At 57.7% G+C, this 19,748-nt stretch overlaps 1 protein-coding gene across 4 annotated transcripts in view; it reads left to right on the forward strand.

The window, feature by feature from the left end:
* Positions 1 to 19,748, forward strand: part of FGD3 (FYVE, RhoGEF and PH domain containing 3) — a 33,712-nt gene that overhangs the window by 8,789 nt on the left and 5,175 nt on the right. Inside the window, exons 3-15 of one of the 4 annotated variants that reach the window (XM_088018768.1) lie at positions 143 to 675; positions 5,070 to 5,159; positions 6,033 to 6,169; positions 6,290 to 6,412; positions 7,633 to 7,789; positions 9,976 to 10,114; positions 10,577 to 10,635; positions 11,897 to 12,043; positions 12,361 to 12,453; positions 13,725 to 13,804; positions 14,837 to 14,867; positions 15,731 to 15,838; positions 16,771 to 16,833. In XM_088018768.1, coding sequence (XP_087874894.1) covers positions 193 to 675; positions 5,070 to 5,159; positions 6,033 to 6,169; positions 6,290 to 6,412; positions 7,633 to 7,789; positions 9,976 to 10,114; positions 10,577 to 10,635; positions 11,897 to 12,043; positions 12,361 to 12,453; positions 13,725 to 13,804; positions 14,837 to 14,867; positions 15,731 to 15,838; positions 16,771 to 16,833 — 1,710 coding nt within the window. In that variant the 5' untranslated portion in view covers positions 143 to 192. Of the gene's footprint in view, positions 1 to 142; positions 676 to 5,069; positions 5,160 to 6,032; positions 6,170 to 6,289; positions 6,413 to 7,632; positions 7,790 to 9,975; positions 10,115 to 10,576; positions 10,636 to 11,896; positions 12,044 to 12,360; positions 12,454 to 13,724; positions 13,805 to 14,836; positions 14,868 to 15,730; positions 15,839 to 16,416; positions 16,682 to 16,770; positions 16,834 to 19,748 lie in introns of those variants that run through there. The other 3 variants (XM_088018769.1, XM_028093046.2, XM_088018767.1) reach the window with 3 other exon arrangements.

Below are 19,748 nucleotides of genomic sequence, written 5' to 3' on the forward strand. Positions count from 1 at the left end.
GGAGCCGTGTGGGCTGTTCGCACACGGTCCGCTCCCACCTCCGCCCTTCTCTGGGGGGACATGCCTGGGGGCTGCGCTCTGGGCTGCGTGCAGGGGTGGTCCAAGCCTGGCTGGCACTGACCCTGCTCATTTCCCCCCACAGGCAGCCCCCCGGCCAGCTCCCCACGGAGCTCAGGCAGCTTAGCTGTGAGGATGGAGTCAGGAGGGGGCTCATCAACAGCCCAGGCCCCTGTCGCTGCCCTGGGGGAGCCGAACTCTGGGCCTGGCTATTCCTCCCTGGAGCTCCCGAGGGCAGACCCAGGGAAGCTGCGAGCACTGCCACTCGGGCCTAGAGCCCACAGCAAGGACCCTGACCCCAGGAGCCCTGGCAGCCCAGCTGCTGCAGGGAATGGCCCCGCAGGCACAGGCCCTTCGGGGGAGCTGAACGGTGCTGCTAAACTCCCCAACCGGGACAGTGGGATCGACAGTCCATCCTGCAGCATGGCTAGCGACCAGTTCCCCTGTGAGGAGGGCAGCGAGGCAGGCCGGGGCCCCGCAGTCCTGGGGCCACACCTAGACGCAGCCCCAGAAGGCAAGGCCCTGCAGGAGGCGGCCGATAGCGACGTGGGCGAAGGTAGCGGTGAGGAGCCTGACCCCGAGAACACCCCCCCGGAGGCCCCTGCGGACCCGGCCAAGGTAGGCCGCCCTCGCGTCTTGGGGTGGCAGGGGCTTTTCTGAGGGGTTGTGAGGTCAGAGAGGCCCGGCGATGGGTCGGCAGGGAGGGCAGGGGCCCCAGCACCTCAGGTGGTGACCTCACTCCCAGGCCTAGGTTCTGTGTCCAAACGGGAACAGGGACCCCACCCCTGGGGCCATGGTGGTAGGCTGCTCACGGAGCCACCAGCACATCCTTTGCCAGGGCTGGCTGCCCACCTTGCAGAGCTCCTGTGTTATGAACGGGGAACCGAGGGTCACCATGGGGCGTGGCAGGGGTGGGAACGGAGCCCCGAGCAGACGCCCCAGGAAGCAGCTGTGCCCATGGCATGGCGGGTCTGCTGTGCGAGAGCCCATGTGCATCCTGACAGCATCTTGGGCTCTGAGCTCTGCACTGGGATGTGTGGGGATGAGGAAATGAAGCCAGGGGCCCCTGGCTCAGAGACACCGCCTGTGCAGGGAGAGTGGTGTAAGTGACCGGGTCCCACGAGCAGCACAGGAGATGCCAGATCTACTGGCCCGGTGGACACAGTACTGGCGACAAGACAGGCCTGGCGGGTGAAGGGTGGGCCAAGGGCAGCCTCGTGCCCGCACTGTTGTGAGCCAACTTCGGAGGGCGGGGCGTGTTTGAAGCTAGGTTTTGTTATTATTTGGGTATGGTAACACCAATAGATCAGGGGACAACTGTCATGAAAAGATAGTTTGTTACTTACCGTTCCTAGGAGGAGGGGCAGGCCAGGCCCCGGGGCCACCTGTGAAGGACCAGAGTGAGTCAGGAAGCGGAGGGTGGAAATGTGCGCGAGAGCCTGTGTTGTGGTCTCTGTGGGAAGGAGCAGGTGAAGCAGGGTGAGCAGCTTTAGGATTGCCTGCACAGAAGCTGTCCCAGATGTGTGGCACCTGGTCCTGGGTGACCAGGGCAGGGGAGCCTGTGAGAGCCCACGGAGGGGCTGGGGTGGTTCTGCGGAGGCTGGTTTGCGTGAAAAGCACACCATTTGGGTCAACAAGAACACAAGATGTGCAGACATCCTACCACATAGAAACTGAGTGATGTGGTTACTGCGAGCCACACCACCCGTGGCTCTCGAGGTGTGCTCCCAGGGTTGGGGGGGGCGGGGGGAAGCTCAGCTGGCTGCCCCCATCTCCCAGGTGGTTGGGGGCAAGTGCACACCCCAGGCCTGCTCCGCTCCTGCCCACACAGGCTCTGGGGGAAGGCCCAAGCCCTCGTGTCTGTAATGCAGAGATGCCGACACTTCTGGGTCTGTCTGTCGGCTCCGTGGGCACTGGCCCGTCCTGGCCCTCGGGGTGAGGTGTGCACCTGGAGCCCCGGGGCCCTGTGCCTTCGTCCCCCACCCAGGTGGCGGGAAGTCAGCCTTTGTCATGCGGAGGAAGTCCCAGCTACTGCTGTTTTTGTCACAGAGGGACAGTGAATCTTGTCAGATGCTGCTTCTGCGTCGATTCGGGTCATCATGAGGGTTTCTCATCATGTGTTGAGGCCCTGAATAACCTCCTTTGGTCATGGTGTCCGGTCCTCATCTGTACTGTTGAGTCAGGTTTGCTGGTGTCAGTCTGCGCCAGGGCTTTCCGTCTGCAGCGTCCTTGTAGGGTCTCTGCCTGCTCTGGCATCAGGGTGGCACTTAGAGGTGTTGGCTCCTCTTCAGTGTTTTGGAAGCATTTGAGAAAGATTGGTATTAATTTTCTAGTGAAGCCATCTGGTCCTGGGCTTTTCTTTGCTGGGAAGTTTTTTTATTGCTTATTCAGTGCATTTACTCATTGTTGGTCATTCACATTTCCTGTTTCTTCATGTTTTCAGTCCTGGTGTGTTTCTAGGAATTTATCCGTTGATCTGGGCTGTCCATTTTTTTGGAACATAATTGTTCACATCAGTCTTTCTTGATCCTTTTCATTTCTGTGATGTCGGTTGTACTATTTCCTCTTTTATTTCTAATATTACTTATTTGAGACTTCTCTATTTCTTAATTTAGTTAAGGGTGTGTGAATTTTGTTGATCCTTCCAAAAAACAACTCTGTTCTGTTGATTTTTTCCATTGTTTTTCTGTTCTCTGTTTCATTTATCTCTGATCTCTGTTATTTCCTTCCTTCTGACTGCTTTGGGTTTAGTGTGTGCTTTTTCTAATCTCTTGAAGTGTGAAGTTACCTCATTGATTTGAGATCTTTCTTCCTTTTTCACACACACATTTACGGCTATGAACGTTCCTCTGAGTGGCCTTTGCTACGTCCCATAAGTTTTGGTGTTTGGTGTTTGTTTCAAGCTATTTTTCTAATTTCCTCTGTGACTTCTTCCACCATTCTTGAAGAGTTGTTTAATTTCTACCTATCACTGGGTTTCCCAGTTTTTCTTGTGCTATTTATTTCTAGTTTCATTCTATTGAGATTGGGAAAGATACCTTATATGGTTTCAACCTGAAGTTTGTTAATGCTTGTTTGGGAGGCTGATATGCAGACCGTCCTGCAGACTCTTCTGTGTGCACTTGAGAAGAATGTGCCTTCTCCTGTTGTTGGGTGGAGGGGTCTGTGTCTGTGTGTCTGTTCACACCCTCTGTTCCTTACTGACACTCTGTCTGCATGTCCTGGCCGGTACCATGCTGCTGCTTCAAAGTTTGCTTCCTATATTTAGGACTTACAAGGTTTGGTGCATAAATACTTGCTTGAACTTTTAAAAGTTTTTTATTAATTTAAGTCCTCTCTATACCCAACATAGGGCTCGAACTCATGACCCCGACATCAAGAGTCCCACACTCTCCGGATGGAGCCTGTGAGGCGCCCCGGTACCCAAGTATTTGTAATTGTTCTGTCTTCTCCAAGAGATGGTCCTTTTATCATCATATGGTGTAACTCGTTGTATCTGGTAGCGGTTTCTTACTTACAGTCTTGTTTCTCTGATACCAGTGTACCCATTGCTACTCTCGTTTGATCTCTGTTTGCATGCTGGATCTTTCCCCTTCCACTTCCAGCTTGTGTGTGTCCTTAAATCTGAAGTGAGTGTCTTGTGCGCAGCAGGTAGTTGGATGCTAGTTTTTAAATCCATTCTGCCAATCCTGTCTTTTGATTAGGGAGTTTAATCCGTTTACATTTAAAGTAATTACTGATAGGGAGGGACAGTTGTCATTTTTTTTTTGAAGTTTTCATTTCAATTCCAGTTAGTTAACATACAGTGTTATTTTAGTTTTGGGTGTACACTATAGTAATTTGACAATTCCATACATCACCCTAACAATAACAAGCAAACTTGGAAAAAAGTTTTTAAGGCAAGATGAAAGAGGTTAAGGCTAAATATATCAATAATGACCCAAAAAATGTGGTAAAGTCCCCTGTTAAAAGAACAGTACTCTCATATTGGGTTAAAAATTAAAATCCAATGATGTGTTTCTTGTAAGAGATATACCTAAAGCAAAAGGACATATGTATCTTTTTATTTTATCTTTTATCAAGCATAGAGAAATTAAAAGTAAGAAATGATATTATATTAATTTTAGGCGAGGGACGGTTGCCATTTCGATGATTGTTTTCTGCATATCTTATGGCTTTTTTGTCCCTTTCTTACAGCCTGCCTTATTTTTCATTGAATTTTTGTAATGGTATGTTTTGATTCTCTTGTCGTTTCCTTTTGTGTATATTCAGTAGATATTTTCCTTGTGGTTACTATTGAAATTACATAAAACACCTTAAACTTAGAGCCTTCTCTCGCAGGCGCAGCTAGCCTCTGTTTCTAGGGCTTTCAAAACTCTGGCACGGGTGACGTCCCCAGTCCGGCAGACAGGAGCCAGCAGTTCCTCGGGCGGCCCCCAGACCAGCCAGGGCGCTGGATGCGCGGCTCACCGCCTCATTTCTGTCCTGAACGGGGCCCTCCAGCGGAGGGACTACGTTCTCCCGTGGGCCATGCTATGGTGCCTGGGGGAGGGCGACCAAAGGGCATGCCGGTTGTTGCCGGGTGTCCCGTTTGCTGGAATCCCCTCTTGGTTTTACTGTGCTTCGGGGCGGTAGCTTCTCAGCTCTTCTCTGGAGTTCTCATGGAGGGATTGTGGTCTGTGTGTTGTTGGTGCCATGTCTCTGGGGAAAGGGGGGGCCTGTAGCTTTCTAGTCAGCCATCTTGCTGATAGCAGGCCACAGAATATTTTGATGTGGCTGCTGTGTGGTCAAGGTCTCGGGAGGGGGCAGAGTTGTCTCTGGGATGCAAAGCTTTTGGCTGGGGGGTTGGCAGGAACTGTTGTGCCTTCCCCAGAAACCTCCCCGAAAAGTCCATCTGTGAGAGCTGAGCCCCCTGCCCCAGTGCTAGTGGCCTCCTCCGGCCCCCAGGTCCCCTGATGGCCCCCAGTGTCAGACCCCGCCTCCCCAGGGCACCGTGTTTCTTCTCTCTGCAGTGCTCTGAGCCCCAGAAGCTGCTCCACATCGCCCAGGAGCTCCTGCACACCGAGGAGACCTACGTGCAGCGGCTGCACCTGCTAGACCAGGTAGCCCCCAGGGTGGGATCCCGCCTTTGTGCGCTGCCAGTGTCAGAGGCAAAGTCCCTGTCTCTTAGCGCTGGCTAGGCCTTCCAGCCGGAGTATGAGTGACTTCACACTAAAACTCAGGCGACTGTGAGTCTCCTCCAGAAACTCTTTTTTGCTGTCTGAGCCTGGGGCTCTGGGGTGAAGGTCCTGTCCTGTCACCTGGGCGGTGGGGAGGCGGGGGGGTGGGGTTCTTCTTGGCATTTGCATTATCTGAGCATGTAAATGGCCTCTGGAAATCTTGCTGTCCTGGTAGCAGCCCGGGGTTTAGGAGCACAGGAAGTAAACCTCCGGCGGACCCAGAGTTCTGCCAGGTGTTGCTTCTGTTTGTAGCTCACAGAGCGGAGAAGGGGAATCGGGACCCTCCGGTTCCCCTGAGAGGTGGGCGGAGGCAGGACGGTCTGTCCCCGTCAGCAGAGGACTGTGTCTGCCTCAGCCGCGGTCCCTAGCTGCAAGGGAGCTTGCTTTAAAACCGTAGGTTTGAGCCCATCTGATGAAGCTGAGGTTCGTTAAGAAAACAGGAGGCCGGGGGCACCTGGGCGGCTCAGTCGTTGAGCGTCTGCCTTCGGCTCAGGTCGTGATCCCGGGGTCCTGGGATCGAGCCCCGCATCGGGCTCCCTGCTCAGCGGAGAGCCTGCTTCCCCCTCTCCCACTCCCCCTGCTTGTGTTCCCTCTCTCGCTGTGTCTCTCTCCACCAAATAAGTAGATAAAAATCTTAAAAAAAAAAAAAAAAGGAAGAAAACAGGATTCCGTGGCAGCCTCTCCCGAGCCCCCTGCGTGAAGGCAGCGGCAGCAGCCCCTCCCTCAGCGCCCGCTCCTGGGCCTCTGCACCCCCAGGTTTTCTGCACCCAGCTGACGGAAGCTGGCATCCCTTCGGAGGTCACCACAGGCATCTTCTCCAACATCTCCTCCATCTCTCGCTTCCACGGGCACTTCCTTCTCCCCGAGCTGCAGACGCGGATCACACAGGAGTGGTGAGTGCGGCTCCTGGTTCCCAGCGACTCCGTTCGCAGCTGTGTGGCATTCTCGTGGCCAGCAGCCTCTCAGTCGGAGTCCGTGTGCCTGAGAGACAGGCCCTGGCTCCTTCCCTGCAGGGTCCTGGCCAACCCGGACCCGCAGTGTCCCCACGCCTTAGCTTCTCCGTCTGCACATCAGAGCGACTTTAATACCCGCTCAGACTCTGTGGGATCCGCACACCAAACAGCAAGTAAACAGAGGTAGCAGCGGTATTCCACCCCCCGCCCGGGTCTACTGCACATTTGCTTTAAGAAGAGACTTTCCCCTTCCCAGGGCACCGTGGATCCTCCGGCTGCCCCCAGGGGTGTGCTGTCCCTCGGCCGCGTCTGCTCGTTCTCCGGGGGACCCGCCCTACTGGGCGTCAGGATAATAAAACATCACAGGCGTGGCCCTCCCCCCGCCATTGTTCATGATACGTGCTTCCCCCACTGCCCCAGTGCTTTTTCCCTCTCTTCTCCGGCCTGACTTTGAGCCGGAGCGTGGGTCTCCGGGGCATTGGGGGCGTTAAGAGCCCATTCTCCAGCTGCAGCCACGCAAGTGAGGGCACAGAGGCCAGGAGCCTTGACTAGCGGGCGTGCCTTCTCTTGCCCGGCCCAGTGAGGGTCCCTGTCGCTTTGTGGGTCTTCATGAGGAGCAGCCTCCCCCTGCAGAGCAGGTTATACTGTGTCCCCAAGGCCACTGATTACAGCCCAGGGCCCGATTGACCTTCTGTCCACACTTGCTAAAAATGGGTTTTCTTCTCAAGGCTCCGAGAGACTCCTCATGCACAGACTGCAGGGAAGGAGCCCAGGAAGAAGGCTTGCCCACTTGCCTTCGCTGGCAGCCTGCCTTCCGGGGACGTCCGCCAGAGCACGTTCTCATGATGCTGCCACCATGGCTTTGTGTACATGCTCGCTTGCTTTCTGATGATGTCTTTAGGGTCACTTCCCCTTAGAACTGTGGTTCCAAGGTCTAAAAACTATTGGTATATTTTATGCTTCTTGAAATGTATTCTCAAATCCCTGTCCACACTGATTTTGCTATTAACCTGCTGCTTTCCCGTGACGTTGCCAGCATCGCTTGTCCCGTTGTTCCTGAAATTGCCTCCTCTAGGGGGTAACATGGGCCCTCACGGATTCTCTCTAATGCGCGGCCTGTCATTTGAGTGGTCGCATCACCACTGGCACCCCTGGCCTGGAGCAGCGGTCCTGTGCCCGCACGAGGGCCCATGTGGTCCTCCCGTTTACCTCCGTGTAACACATGGTTCCCCGCCCCCCCCCCCAACGATACAGGGGAGGAAAGTAAGGCTCAGAGAGGGTGACCGGTTTGCCCACCATCACACAGCGCTGGGAGTTGGGCCGCTGCCCCATGGATTCTGGGGGATGTCCCTGTCCCACCCTGGCCCGAGCTGTTTCTCTGATGACCTCTCTCCCCAACAAAGGGACACGAACCCCCGGCTCGGGGACATCCTGCAGAAGCTGGCCCCATTCCTCAAGATGTACGGCGAGTACGTCAAGAACTTTGACCGGGCCGTGGAGCTGGTGAGCACCTGGACCCAGCGCTCGCCGGTGTTCAAGGACGTTGTCCACGGCATCCAGGTAGGTGGCCCGGCCGGCTGCACGGCACGCGCTGCGGTCCTGCTCGAGCGCGGGGAAGTTTGGTGACGCCATGGTGCATGTCCAGCTCTGCTGAGTCACTTGGGACACAAATCCTTGTCATTTCACGGGAGGGTGTGTCACCTGTGTCCTCACTGTTGGGCCGACTGCGACTCCCGCCTCCGAGGTGCCTCCCTGGCCACCAGGCCTGTGGGGACCTGCGTGTCCCCCTTCTTTCTCTCTTCCTGCAGACAGCCCTTTATTGTCTCTTCAGTGTTGCTTTTCCTTATCAATTTGCAGGGTTTTTATATGTTAAGAACATCTTTTGTTATCTGTCCTGTATCTTACAAGTTATTTTCCCTGTTGATCTTTTATTTTTTAATTTTATTTATGATGTTTCCCAAACAAAATTTTTGGTTTTTTAAATAGCCACATGCACCAGTTCTGTTTTTTTTTTTAAAGTGAGGTCTTTTTCTTTTTTTTTTAAGATTTTTTTTTAAAAGATTTGTCAGAGAGCACAAGCGGGGGGGGGGGCAGAGGGAGAGGGAGAAGCAGGCTTCCCTTCAAGCAGGGAGCCCGACATGGGACTCGATCCCAGGGATGACCTGAGCCAAAGGCAGACTCTTAACTGAGTGAGCCACCCAGGCGCCCACGTTCACCAGTTTTTTAATAAAATAACGCTTTTAAAAATCTTCAAAGTAATGCTTATAAATGCATTTTCTATCCCACGATTAGATAATGTTTTCTTCTACTGATACAGTTTCATTTAAAAAAAATTAGACTTGCTATTCCAGAATAGTTTCCACGTGGATTGTGGTGTGAGGTAAGAGTCCAGTTTTCTTTTTGTGAATAGTTAGCCTCTTGTTGCAACATCCCGTATACCCTAAGTGCTGCGCTTGAACATCACATGGTGCGTCTGTGCACACACCATACATACACGTGTGTGCACGCGTGCATTCACACATACATGCATTCCTCGATAGCCTTCTGCATTTCTCCCAGATCCTGTGGCCATCGGGTCACCCCTGACTTCCTAATGTGGAGTCCTAGATGCCTCCTGCATCCCTCAGCAACCCATCCCTGCCCAGAGAGGACAGTTCCGATGCCGAGTCCTTCCTCCCCCCAGCACCCTCACCCCTGGTCTGGGCCTGCCCCAGCTGTGCACACGGATCGCCCCCTCCAGATTCCCTGGCTGTGCCTGTGGCTGACCCACAGCCCTGAGTGACCAGCAGGAACCGGGAGCTCGCGCTGCCTGCATCCACCACTGGCCCGAGCACCAGGAGGCTGGAGGCGTAGGCAGGTGCAGGTGTGGGGGTTGTGCACTCCCGCTAGAGCACGAGGTGCATCATGGTTTCTTCTCCCAGGAAGCATGTGCCCACCCCGTGGTGTGCCCCACAGTCCTAGGAAGTTTCTTGCAGGGAGATACTTTGGAATTCCATGAATATCCTGTTCCTGGTCACCCCTGATAATTCTCCCCGGGAAGCATTGTTTCTGTGATAGCTGCAGACTGGCCTTCTCTGGCCCTGTCGTGTCCTTCGAGCTGGAGGCTGTTCCGTTGTGGGCCCTGAGTGGCACGGGTGGCAGGGGGGGAGAAGCGGGGGACAGCGTACCCTCCCCCCCCAGCAGACGCGGGGGAAGGCAGGAGGGTCTCAACCAAGGAGCACGTGCCGGGGCACCTGCAGGAAGAGGAGGCAGGCAGCAAGGGCAGGGTCCCCAGCAGGACAGCACGGAGCTGGTGCAGTGGCCAAGGGCCTGGGGAGCCTGTGAGCAGTGCTGAGCGCCCACCCCTGCCTGCACTCAGGGTCACACTTACATCAGAGCATGCAGCCCCTCAGAGTGGCTTCTAGGCCACCGGTCCCCCTGTTGGGAGAGCTCCTGATGTCCAGGGAGGGAAGAGGCCCAGCCTCTAGCACCCAAGCAAGTGAGCGAGTGAGTGAACGTGCGGTGGGGGGGGTTATCCATGAGGAAAGTCGTTGCGCAAGGACTAGTTTTCTCCTGCGAGGACCTGTATAAAAGCCAGCACGGGGTGTCTGGGTCCTTGCTCCGTTGTTCAGTCTCTCCAAGCCTTGGTTTACTCTGCTGTAATGTGGTCTGTAGTCAGCAGGGTGCAGGTGCCGTGGAGGCCAGAAACGGGGTGGGGCGCCCACACGTTTGTCTGCAGGTGCCACGGGCTGCCTGTCTCCCCACAGAAGCAGGAGGTGTGCGGGAACCTGACGCTGCAGCACCACATGCTGGAGCCCGTGCAGAGGGTCCCACGCTATGAGTTGCTGCTCAAGGACTATCTGAAGAGGCTCCCAGGAGACGCCCCCGACCGGAAGGATGCAGAAAGTGAGTCTAGCTGCCGCCAGGCCACGGGGCTGCTGGGCAGTGGGAGCTGGGGCCCCTGCTGGAAACCCACAGAGAGAGAGGAGAGAGAGGGACAGGGACAGAGTGGGGCAGATCGCCAAGTGCCCCCCAGGCACATCTCCGGAAGTAACTGCGAGGGGAAAACCGCCTCACCCCCACTGCCGTGTGAGGGGAGGACCCTGGTTCTGGGGAGGGGGCTGCTGGATGCTGGCAGAGCTCAGGCCCCAGGAAGGACCTCGTGGGGCTGGGGGTGCAGCATGGGGAGTAGGGTGCCAGCCCCAGCAGACCCCCTCACCAAGTGGACTGTGTCTGCGGGGCCCCACCTCTGCCTGGGTCAGGCCTCGTGAGCAGCCCCAGACACCCACCGGGAAGGGTGGGAGCAGGGCAGCCCCTGGCGAGGCCAGCAGGCACCCCACAGCCCGGTTCCACGTCTTCCTTCTGCAGGGTCCTTGGAGCTCATCTCCACCGCTGCCAACCACTCCAATGCCGCCATTCGGAAAATGGTGAGTGTGGGGCTCCTGGAGGATGCCCGAGGGCCCCACCACAGGCACCCCAGCCGTGGACAGGGGCTCCGCTGCGAGCCAGACAGGCCTGCCCGTTACTAGCTCTAAGGCTCCGTCTCAGCCAGCTCCAGCTGCTGGAACGAGATCCCACAGACGGGCTCACGCCACAGTGTGGATCTCACAGCAGGGTACCAGCAACTTCTGTCCCTGGCATGTGGGTGGGGCCTCCTCCTGCATCTGCACGCGGCAGGCAGAGTGTGCTTGCTGGTGTCCCGTCAGTGCTGCGACCCCACTGTGGGGTCCCCACCCCCAAGACTGTGACCTCGTCTAAACTTCCCCTCCCGAGGGCCCCACCTCCAGACACAGCGCAGAGGTGGAGGGGATGGCATCCCCTGTTGATGTAACACCTCCGAAGTCTGCGGATGGGGGTCTGCGGATGGGGGAGCTCTCCGGGAGCCCATGCCCTGTGGTGACCCAGGTGGCTCTGTCCCTTGTGTGGCCTGCACAGTGCCTTGGCAGAATTTCTAAGTCCTCGCCCAGAATTACAGATCAGCGCGGTTCACAGGAGAATCCAAACACCTGGCTTTACTGGGAAACCTTGTAAGCCCCGCCCTGCAGCCTGTGCCCTCAGCCCTTCTCTAGGCTGCCACAGTCCCCACCCAGCCCCAGTGTCTCCCAATCTTGAGACCTGTTCATTTTCACACGGGCATTGTTGTTTTTTGAGAGGAAGAAAAGTGAAATGTTTGACCCCACGTCTCTCAAACGTGAGAAACGAGAGGCAGCCGCTCACTTTAGCACGACCGTTGCCACGTGTGGTCCAGTCCCGTGTCTTCCTTAGCTGCCTGTCCCCAGGTTTGCTCTGGGGCCCCTGGGACAGACCAGCCTGAGATCTGGCCCACGGTGGGGTGTCCACTGCAACCCAGACAGGTCATGGTTCACTCTGGGTCCTGTCAAATTTCCCTTTCCACCTCCCCACGACTAAATCTGATGGAAGCCATAGAACTGCCTCTTGAAACTCCGTGGTCATGAGCTCCCGTGGAGCCTGTGGACGTTTGGGGGAACCCCCAGGGGTTTCCCTCTCTGAGGGATGTGGACAGAGCCTGAGGCCTCCCCTCAGGGTGGGCTCCTTGCCACCTGCAGCACACCTGCTCGCCGCCCCATCCTGGTTCCCTGATAACGGGCCACGCTTGCAGGGCGGGGTTCCCCTCACCCCCGGGTACCCCCGAGGCCGCCGCGGGCCTAAGGCTTGTCTGTCTCACAGGAGAAAATGCACAAGCTCCTGGAGGTGTACGAGCGACTGGGTGGGGAGGAGGACATCGTCAACCCCGCCAACGAGCTGATCAAGGAGGGCCCCATCCAGAAGCTGTCGGCCAAGAACGGCACTGCGCAGGACCGCCACCTCTTCCTGGTCAGGCCCCGCCCCCGGCTTCGCGCCCCCGCCCTCCCCGCCACGCCCTTCACTACAGAGCGACGCCCCCGCCACGCCCTTCACCACAGAGCCACGCCCCCACCCTCCCCGCCGCGCCCTTCACTACAGAGCCGCGCCCAGCCCTATCTGCGAAGCCCTTCCCTGAGCCACGCCCCCGCAACGCCACGCCCTTCGTCACAGAGCCACGCCCTTCCCCACGGAGCCACGCCCTGCCCAGCCCAGCTGCAGAGCCATGCCCTGCCTCCTCTCTGTCGGGCCTCCTGGCACCCCTCACCCTGTACCTCTCCTGATTTCAGTTCAACAGCATGATTCTTTACTGTGTGCCCAAACTGCGGCTCATGGGCCAGAAGTTCAGTGTCCGGGAGAAAATGGACATTTCGGGCCTCCAGGTGGGTGAGCCCTTCCCTGTCATCTGCTCCCCTGGCAGGGCGCTGGACAGGGTGGGGACACTGAGCTCTGGCTGCTGGAGGGTGGTCACCACTGTGCACCTGGCCTGCCACCCACTTTTCGAGCTTCGGTTCTGTCTGTGACGCACATGTGGCCTGAGCATTTCTGAGCGCCACTCAGCCTGGCATTGTGCGTGGTGTGGGCAGCATCCTTTTCCTCTGCTTGGCCCACCTGCCTGGGCACTGCTGCTCTGTGCTTGCAGGACAAAGGACAGCACTGGAGTCCGGGCCAACCTCTGTCCTTGTGAGGTTGGTGCTTAGAGCCCCATTTACAAACCCAAAGGCGAAGCCTGGGGTGAAAGCGGACAGGGTGCCCTCCCTGCCCAGTTCCTGGTCCCCTGGTCCGTGCGCTCTCCTCTCCTGGGCCGTCTTGGAGTCCAGAGGAGGTTCCGCAGGCCCAGGGTCCAGATGACATGTTGTCCTTGCCGTCCCTCACCTCCTGAGCCTCTCGGTGTCTCCTGCACAGGGTCCGCAGAGCTGGAATCTACCCTCTCTCCTGTGGGGAGGGCTCTGAATTAACCACCGCTTTACAAGTACTGACTAAATCAAGTACTCAGCTTTAAAATGGGAAGGTTTGCCTTAGTGATACAAGAAAAATACTTCTTACTTTGAAATTTTTGAGCCCCAGCTTAAGAAACACCATTAAAAGTAAAAACTGTGGAAAAAAATGTTTTTTGTCATTGTTAGAAGAAATCATTCTTGTAGGTGTTTTTAGGTAAGAAATTAGCGGTGGATAGGTAACTAGACGTGCTAACACAGAAGCTCTCAACTCTGGGGCATTTGGGAAATTCCTGCTGTGAGGCCCCATCCCAGATTCTGGCTGGGCCCCCATCTCCCTACAGCCGGGCTGTGGTGCTGACAGTGGGGGACCTGAGGGCCACATCCGTCCAGCCAAGTGTCTTGGGGGTGGGGAGTCGGGGATCAGGGGAGGCTTCCCATCACAGGGGCTGGTGGATCAGAGACCCCTGCAGCGAGGTACAGAGCCTCGTGGCCCTTTTAAGATTCCCATTCCTCTCTCAGGGGCCTTCAGGTGCCACGGTGACAAAGCTTCCGTTTGTCCAGGGCTGGTGGCCGCCTTGCTGGGAAGCCCTGCAGGTGGGAGGGCTTGGCTGCCTCCTCAAGAAAGATCTCCGTGTCTGAGAGCACGGGGCTGCCGCTCAGGGCCCGCTAAACAACCGGTTGTTTTGTTTTGTCCTTGGCCCTTGGGCCTCTAGGTGCAGGATATCGTCAAGCCAAATGCAGCCCACACATTCATCATAACGGGAAGGAGACGGTCCCTGGAGCTGCAGACTCGGTACAGGCGGCCATCCCCGCATCTGCTGCTATGAGCTGACGTTTTAGCTGATGGCTTCCTTTTCTAAACACGATAATTTTGTGTTGTGTTGTGTTGTTTTTGGTTCATCTTATTTTCTTATTTGTGGTTTAAAATGTACCCGTTCTAAAGTGAACTTGATGAAAATTGAGCCTCTGCCTTCCTCTTCCCCCCACCAGCAGACGTTCTTAATCACCTCTGAGGTGTCCTTCCCAAATTTCTGCGTGTACGAACGTGTCCCGAGTTTTAAAATCACACACGGCTGTTTACCGTATAGCCTGTTCTGCTTCTTGCTTTCTTCATTTAATGTGCCAGAAATCATCCCATAGCCAAGGCCCGTTTCCAGAAGCAGCGTAATTCTCCATCACAATCACCTACCAGTTCCTGCTCACAGGCACCCAGGCTCCTTCCGGGTTGCTGTGGGAAAAGGTGCTGCAAGCATAATCCTCACACCCGTTTTGTGCGTATTAGTCCTTCTGTCCGTCAGAAAGATTCCTGAGGTAGAGCTGTTGCTCAGAGGGTAGGTAGCACATCTGCTTTAAGTTTTGGGGGCCATTGTCACACCCCCTGCAGTGTGTGACAGGCTTGTGCACTCACTGGGGGGAGTGTGTGGGAGACCCTGTCTCTCATTTCCACCAGTGATGTGGGATCTTTGTAAGACTTGTTGTGGTCCAGGGAGGTATTGATTTTACATCCACAGCAGAGGGGTCTGCAGACCACACCTGACCTCACCTGGGCACACTTGACTACACCTGCCCCACCTGATCACACTTGACTCCGCACCTGCCCCACCTGATCACACTTGACCCTACGTGGACACACTTGACCCCACACCTGAGTCCACCTGGACACGCCTGCCCACAGTGTACCAGAGCACTCAAGGATGGTCTTCCAGGCCTTGAGCTGCACGTGGAGTCTGTGAGCAGCTCGGGCATGTGCCCCAGGATTGAGAGGAGTGTGGTGGTTAATGGTGTTTAAGACCGGGTTAATAAGATACTGTGTTTGTTTTCACAGGACGGAAGAGGAGAAAAAAGAATGGATTCAGGTGAAGCTCCTAAAATTTTAAAGTAATCAGATGACCAAATTCTTGTGCAGTATGGCCATTTCATGCTGGAGCAAGGGATGGAGTGGCCCTGTGACCCCCCAGGCGTTGCCTACCTGTCCATCCGCCTTAAAGGGATGAAGTACCCTAAGTACCTTCAGATGCAACCAGCTTTTCAGTCTGTTCAGTTGTGCAGCACCCCAGTAAATAAGCCAACGCGAAGGGCTGTGGGCCGGCAAGCAGGGAGGGACCCTCACCCCGGGGCTGGATCTGCGCTCCCTGGAGGGCCCAAGGGGACCATCACCCTCTCCCCACCGCCAGCCAGCTGAAGCAGCGGTTACATAGGACGAGCAGTTGGTCAGAGGGTGGGACCTGTGCTTCCAGAGGTAGCCAGGCAGGGAGGTGGTCATTGTCCTGGGGTAGCCAGAGCAGACTTGGCTCGGGACCAGCTGCAGTGGGGGACGCAGGGAACAGAGACCAAAGCCCATGAGGGCAAAGGTCAGAGCAGAGGCTGAGGCAAGGAGCCTGGTATAGCACTAACTGGGAAGGCCTTGCGGCTTCCAGAACTCATAGAATAGAAATTTGCGCAAGGAGAGAGAAAAGAAATTCAAACAGACGGGGACATGCCAATGCAGGAAACGGAACCGTGTCCGCAAACCCGCACAGAGTGTCCGGGAAGCATCTGCGGCAGCCTGGAACGCCGTGGGAGGGCACCAGCCTCATGCGGGGTGGGCCTGGGACCTGTGTCCGGTCGGTAAGGGACGTGCATGACCACAGGGCCTGTCCGTGGGGACAGAGGCGCGCTGGTCTTTGCCCTCCAGGACAAGCTCGCTGAGGGCCCTTGTTCTCTGTGGTTTCTGTCTCAGGTCATCGAGGCCACCATCGAGAGGCACAAGCAGAACAGCCAGACCTTCAAGGCCTTCAGTGGCTCCTTCGGCCAGGAGGAGGACCCCTCCCTCGCTCCAGATTCCCCTGTGAGCACAGCGACCTAGGGGCAAGGGAGGGACCTGGAGGGGATGTGCCCCAGGCCCCTTGCAGAAGGGCTGGCATCTCTCCCTGTGCCAAGGACCAGGGGCTGGCAGGTGGGCAGCGCTCTCTGTCCTTTGCTGAGCACTGACATGGGGGCCAGGCCTCACGAGGGGCAGGCAGGAAGAATGCACTGCATGAAGCAGTGTGTGAGGTAGGGCTGGGATCTTAGCAGGGGGCAGCTCCCTTGTCCCCATACGGAGCCACCCTGGGGCTGAGGGGAGCCAGGAGGCAGGGTCCTTGCCCAGGGCCAGGTGGGGGAAGTCAGCTGCAGCTGCCCATTGGGGGCCCCCTGGGGCTGTAGCCCCCTCCTGTGGGCACAACCGCCCATCCCTTCAGAGTAAGGGTCCCTCACTCCCACCTCCCGCCACAGGCACCCTTGAAACCAAGGATGCCCAGCCTAGCCCAGCCTAGCGACCCCATGTCCCCTGCACCAGGCCTGGCTGGCCCTCCCCACGGCCTTATTGGCCACTTAATGTTTGCATCAAATCTATTCTGTTTTTCTCGCTTTCTGAATATATTTTAGAAAAAAAGTTTGCATTCCTCCCAGGCTGCCTTGAACAGAGGCCTTGTGGACTCAGAGCCATCCCTGTGGTTAAAGTGGTACCCAAGGAACCAGGCGGCCCCCACCCCCAGAAGGCCTGAGGTTGGAGCTAGAACCCAGGGCCGCCTCCTGAGGGTGGCCTGATGTCGCGGGGAAGGGGGGCTGCTGGCCTCCGGGGCGTCCCACACTGGGCCAGGGAGGAGCTCCTCCCCAGAGTCACAGCAAACCCTGGGCCCGATTTCCTTTCTCCTGACCCTGTGGTCAGACGGAAGGGCTGGGGGATGCTGTCCGTGGCCAGAGGCCCCCACTCCTGCCGGCCGTCTCTGTTCCCTCCAGGTGGTGGGCACCAGCTTGGAGGAGCCTGTGGTGGCAGCCAGCGGTGGAGGGGGTGCTGCAGGGGTGAGTGAGCCCCCAGCTTCGGCAAGGGCAGGCAGTAGAGGGTGAGGTCAGACCAGGGTGCCCTCCGGGGCGGGGGTCAGACCGGAGAGCCCTCCAGGGTAGGGGTCAGACCGGGGAGCCCTCCGGGGTGAGGTCCAGGGGCGAGCCACCCCCATGTGACCTGTCCCCACAGTGATAGCCTCTGGCCAGGTTGAGAGGGGCTGGGGGAGCCTCCTGGGACCCAGGCGTCTGTTAGGTCAGCTGGGTGGAGGTCACGCAGTTGTGCCCTTTACCTCATGTGGAAAGTACGTGATTAAAATGACTCAAGGTGGTGCCTGATCCTGAGGCAGCTGGGCCATCCAAAGAGGAAGGGTCAGCCTCCTGGCCCTGGGGGTTGGGAGGACAGGCAGGGGTACTCTCAGGGAAGGCTTCCCAGAGGCGGTGTCTGACCCACCTCGGGCCCAGGAGGATGGAGGGAGGTCCTCGCTGCAGGCCCAGGAGGGCGGTGGTACCCGAGACCCCCATGCACGTCTGCTCACCTTCTCTCCACCTGGGGCAGTGCAGGCAGGGAGGGGGCTGGGCAGCCAGCGTCCATGTCCCCTCACCAGGGGCAGGCCGTGGACGTGCTGGGGCCCCTCCTCTCTGCCATCTGTGTGGGGTTAGGTCGGAGGCTGAGTGTGTGTGCCTGCCCATCGGGAGCGTCCAGTACAGGGGGGCATGGTTATTGACCACTGGCCCACCGGCCGTGAGCCCTGCTGACAGTCGTGCCCCGAGACTCCAGGGGGTGTGGCCCCTGCAAAGTGCCAGGGGACGCTCCTGGACAGGCTGGTGGGGAAGGGCTGGAGGCCCACACTGGGGCTGTCTGCCCGAGCCCCAGCCTGAGCCCCAGACAGGGGTTCGCTCCTGAGGCCCCCGTGCTCTCCGGCCTCCCAGCCTCTCCCCACCTCCCAGGCCCCCGTCCCCCAGCTGGTGCTGCCCCTCGGACAGCCTAGAGCTGCTAATGAGCCTCCCGAACTGAACACCGAGGCCCAGAGTCTGCCCAGTGAGGTTGTGCCGCCCTTGTGGGTTGGTCGTTGTTCTGGGTAGCCTTAGAGAGAGGCTTGCTGGGCAGCTCCAGCTTCTGCTCCAAACCCCGTGCTGGGAAGGGGGCCCTGGAAAGGGCTTTCTGGGGGCGGCCATTGTCTCCTTGGCCATAGGGGGCAGGGCTCCTGGCATGGGCTGAATTTTTAGTAAGCATACGTTCGTCTCCCACCGTGGCCCGTGCTGGTGGGTGGGACACATGCACCCAGATGCTGCAGCACCTGCTCCTTACGAGAGCAGAACCCGGGCCCCCAGCCCATGTCCTCGGGCTACCAGGCGCTGGGAACACCTTGAGAAGCTTTGAGCCCCAGGGAAGGATGGAGCATTCGGAGGGCATGATGGGTGTAGGGCCAAAGGACAGGAGGAAGCCCCTTATTTAAGCGGCGCAGCTGCCTCACAGTTCTGGGGAGTGGAATGCGGTCCCCAGTAATTAGTGTCATTGAAGCAAGCTGCATGGAAGCGGCATGGGCAGTGGGGGAGGGCTGGGCCTGTCACAGCCCGTGAAACCCCTGGGCGGCTTCCTCAGCCTCCTGGCCCTCCCTCCTCTTGCTCCACCCTGCCCCAGGGCCTTTGCACCTACCCAGAACCCACAACACACACAGCAACAGACGGTGGCCCCGTGCTTTTCTCACCAGTGTGTGCTGCGAGCAGAGCTGTTGTTGGACCTGGGTCTGCTCAGTGTGGGCGAAGGTCTGGCCGTACAGGACCTGACTGAGACCTGCTCAGTGTGCGTTTGTGGAAGGTGCTCAAAAATGAGTTTTCATTCTGACACCAAAAGACTTATCCTTGCCATAGATTTAAGCCTTTTCTTAGCACACTTAGAGAGGAAGGTAAGCCCCCACATGGCTGCTGGTCTCGTTCCCTGAGCCCTGGTGTCCTCAAACGGTTCCACAAGCACCCCTTTCCTAAGAGTAGCTCAGCCCAGGCCAGGAAGTTTCGCAAGGTGGCTCAAGCCTTGTGTGCTCTGCATGCAGAGGTCATGTAACTCTTCACAGAGAGGCTTCCTGGGGCTCAGACCTGTGGGGGGATGTGTGCACCCCTGTAAGATGCCGAGCCAAGCCCCACCCCACCAGCTGGCCATGACCTGGGGGTGCACAAAGCTAGTGCTGCCCTTCCACCCCAAGCCCGCCCTCCTGAGCTCTGGACAGAGCTGCTCACAAGGAGCAGAAGGGCTGGACAGGGCCTTTGTCCACAGCCTGCAGGACCCAGGGCCAACCGGGAGGTGCCATCAGAGGCTGGTTGTCAAGCCACCCTTGGGGCCTGATTCTTACCTGAATGCTTCTCCTACTTGTGTGCTGTGGAACTGAAAACACCTGCGTGAATCAGACCCCTGCCCTTGGCAGAGACCACCTCCCGCGCCCCAGCACATTGGGTGCTTTGGGTGGAGACTCGCAGATGCCGCGGTTCTGTACCTGTCTGAGGACTTGACCCTTTCGATGTCCCAGCATCCAAACAAAGCCTGAGCACCCCTTCTCATCTGTGTGTCTGATAACCTGTCCAGAAAGGGAGTATGCTGAGCCAAGAAGACCCATCCAGGCTGTGCGGGTGGGCTGCTGACCCCCGTGTCGGTAGCCTGCACGGCCCGGGCTGGAGCAGCATCCAGAGTGGACATGCTGGGCTACAGTCCACAGCACTGAGGGAGCTGGTGCAGGGCTCCGCTCGGTTGCTGTCCCTCAGCCTCCATCCTGAGCCGCCCTGCTGGATGCCCTCTGTCCTGCTGGCCTGCAGGTGGTGAACTTGGCCTCACGCCCCAGCCCCAACACAGCCGCCTCCTTCAGCCCTCACGGGCCAGTGCTCTCTTCCGGCTCTTGTCCTGCCCCTGTCCCCCCGGGACGCCCCCGTGGCCGCCTGGCATC

Source organism: Eumetopias jubatus, unplaced genomic scaffold (genome assembly GCF_037043125.1).
Source record: "Eumetopias jubatus isolate StellerSeaLion01/CBP00866 unplaced genomic scaffold, mEumJub1_p1.0 scaffold_15, whole genome shotgun sequence".
Classification (NCBI taxonomy): Eukaryota; Metazoa; Chordata; class Mammalia; order Carnivora; family Otariidae; genus Eumetopias; species Eumetopias jubatus.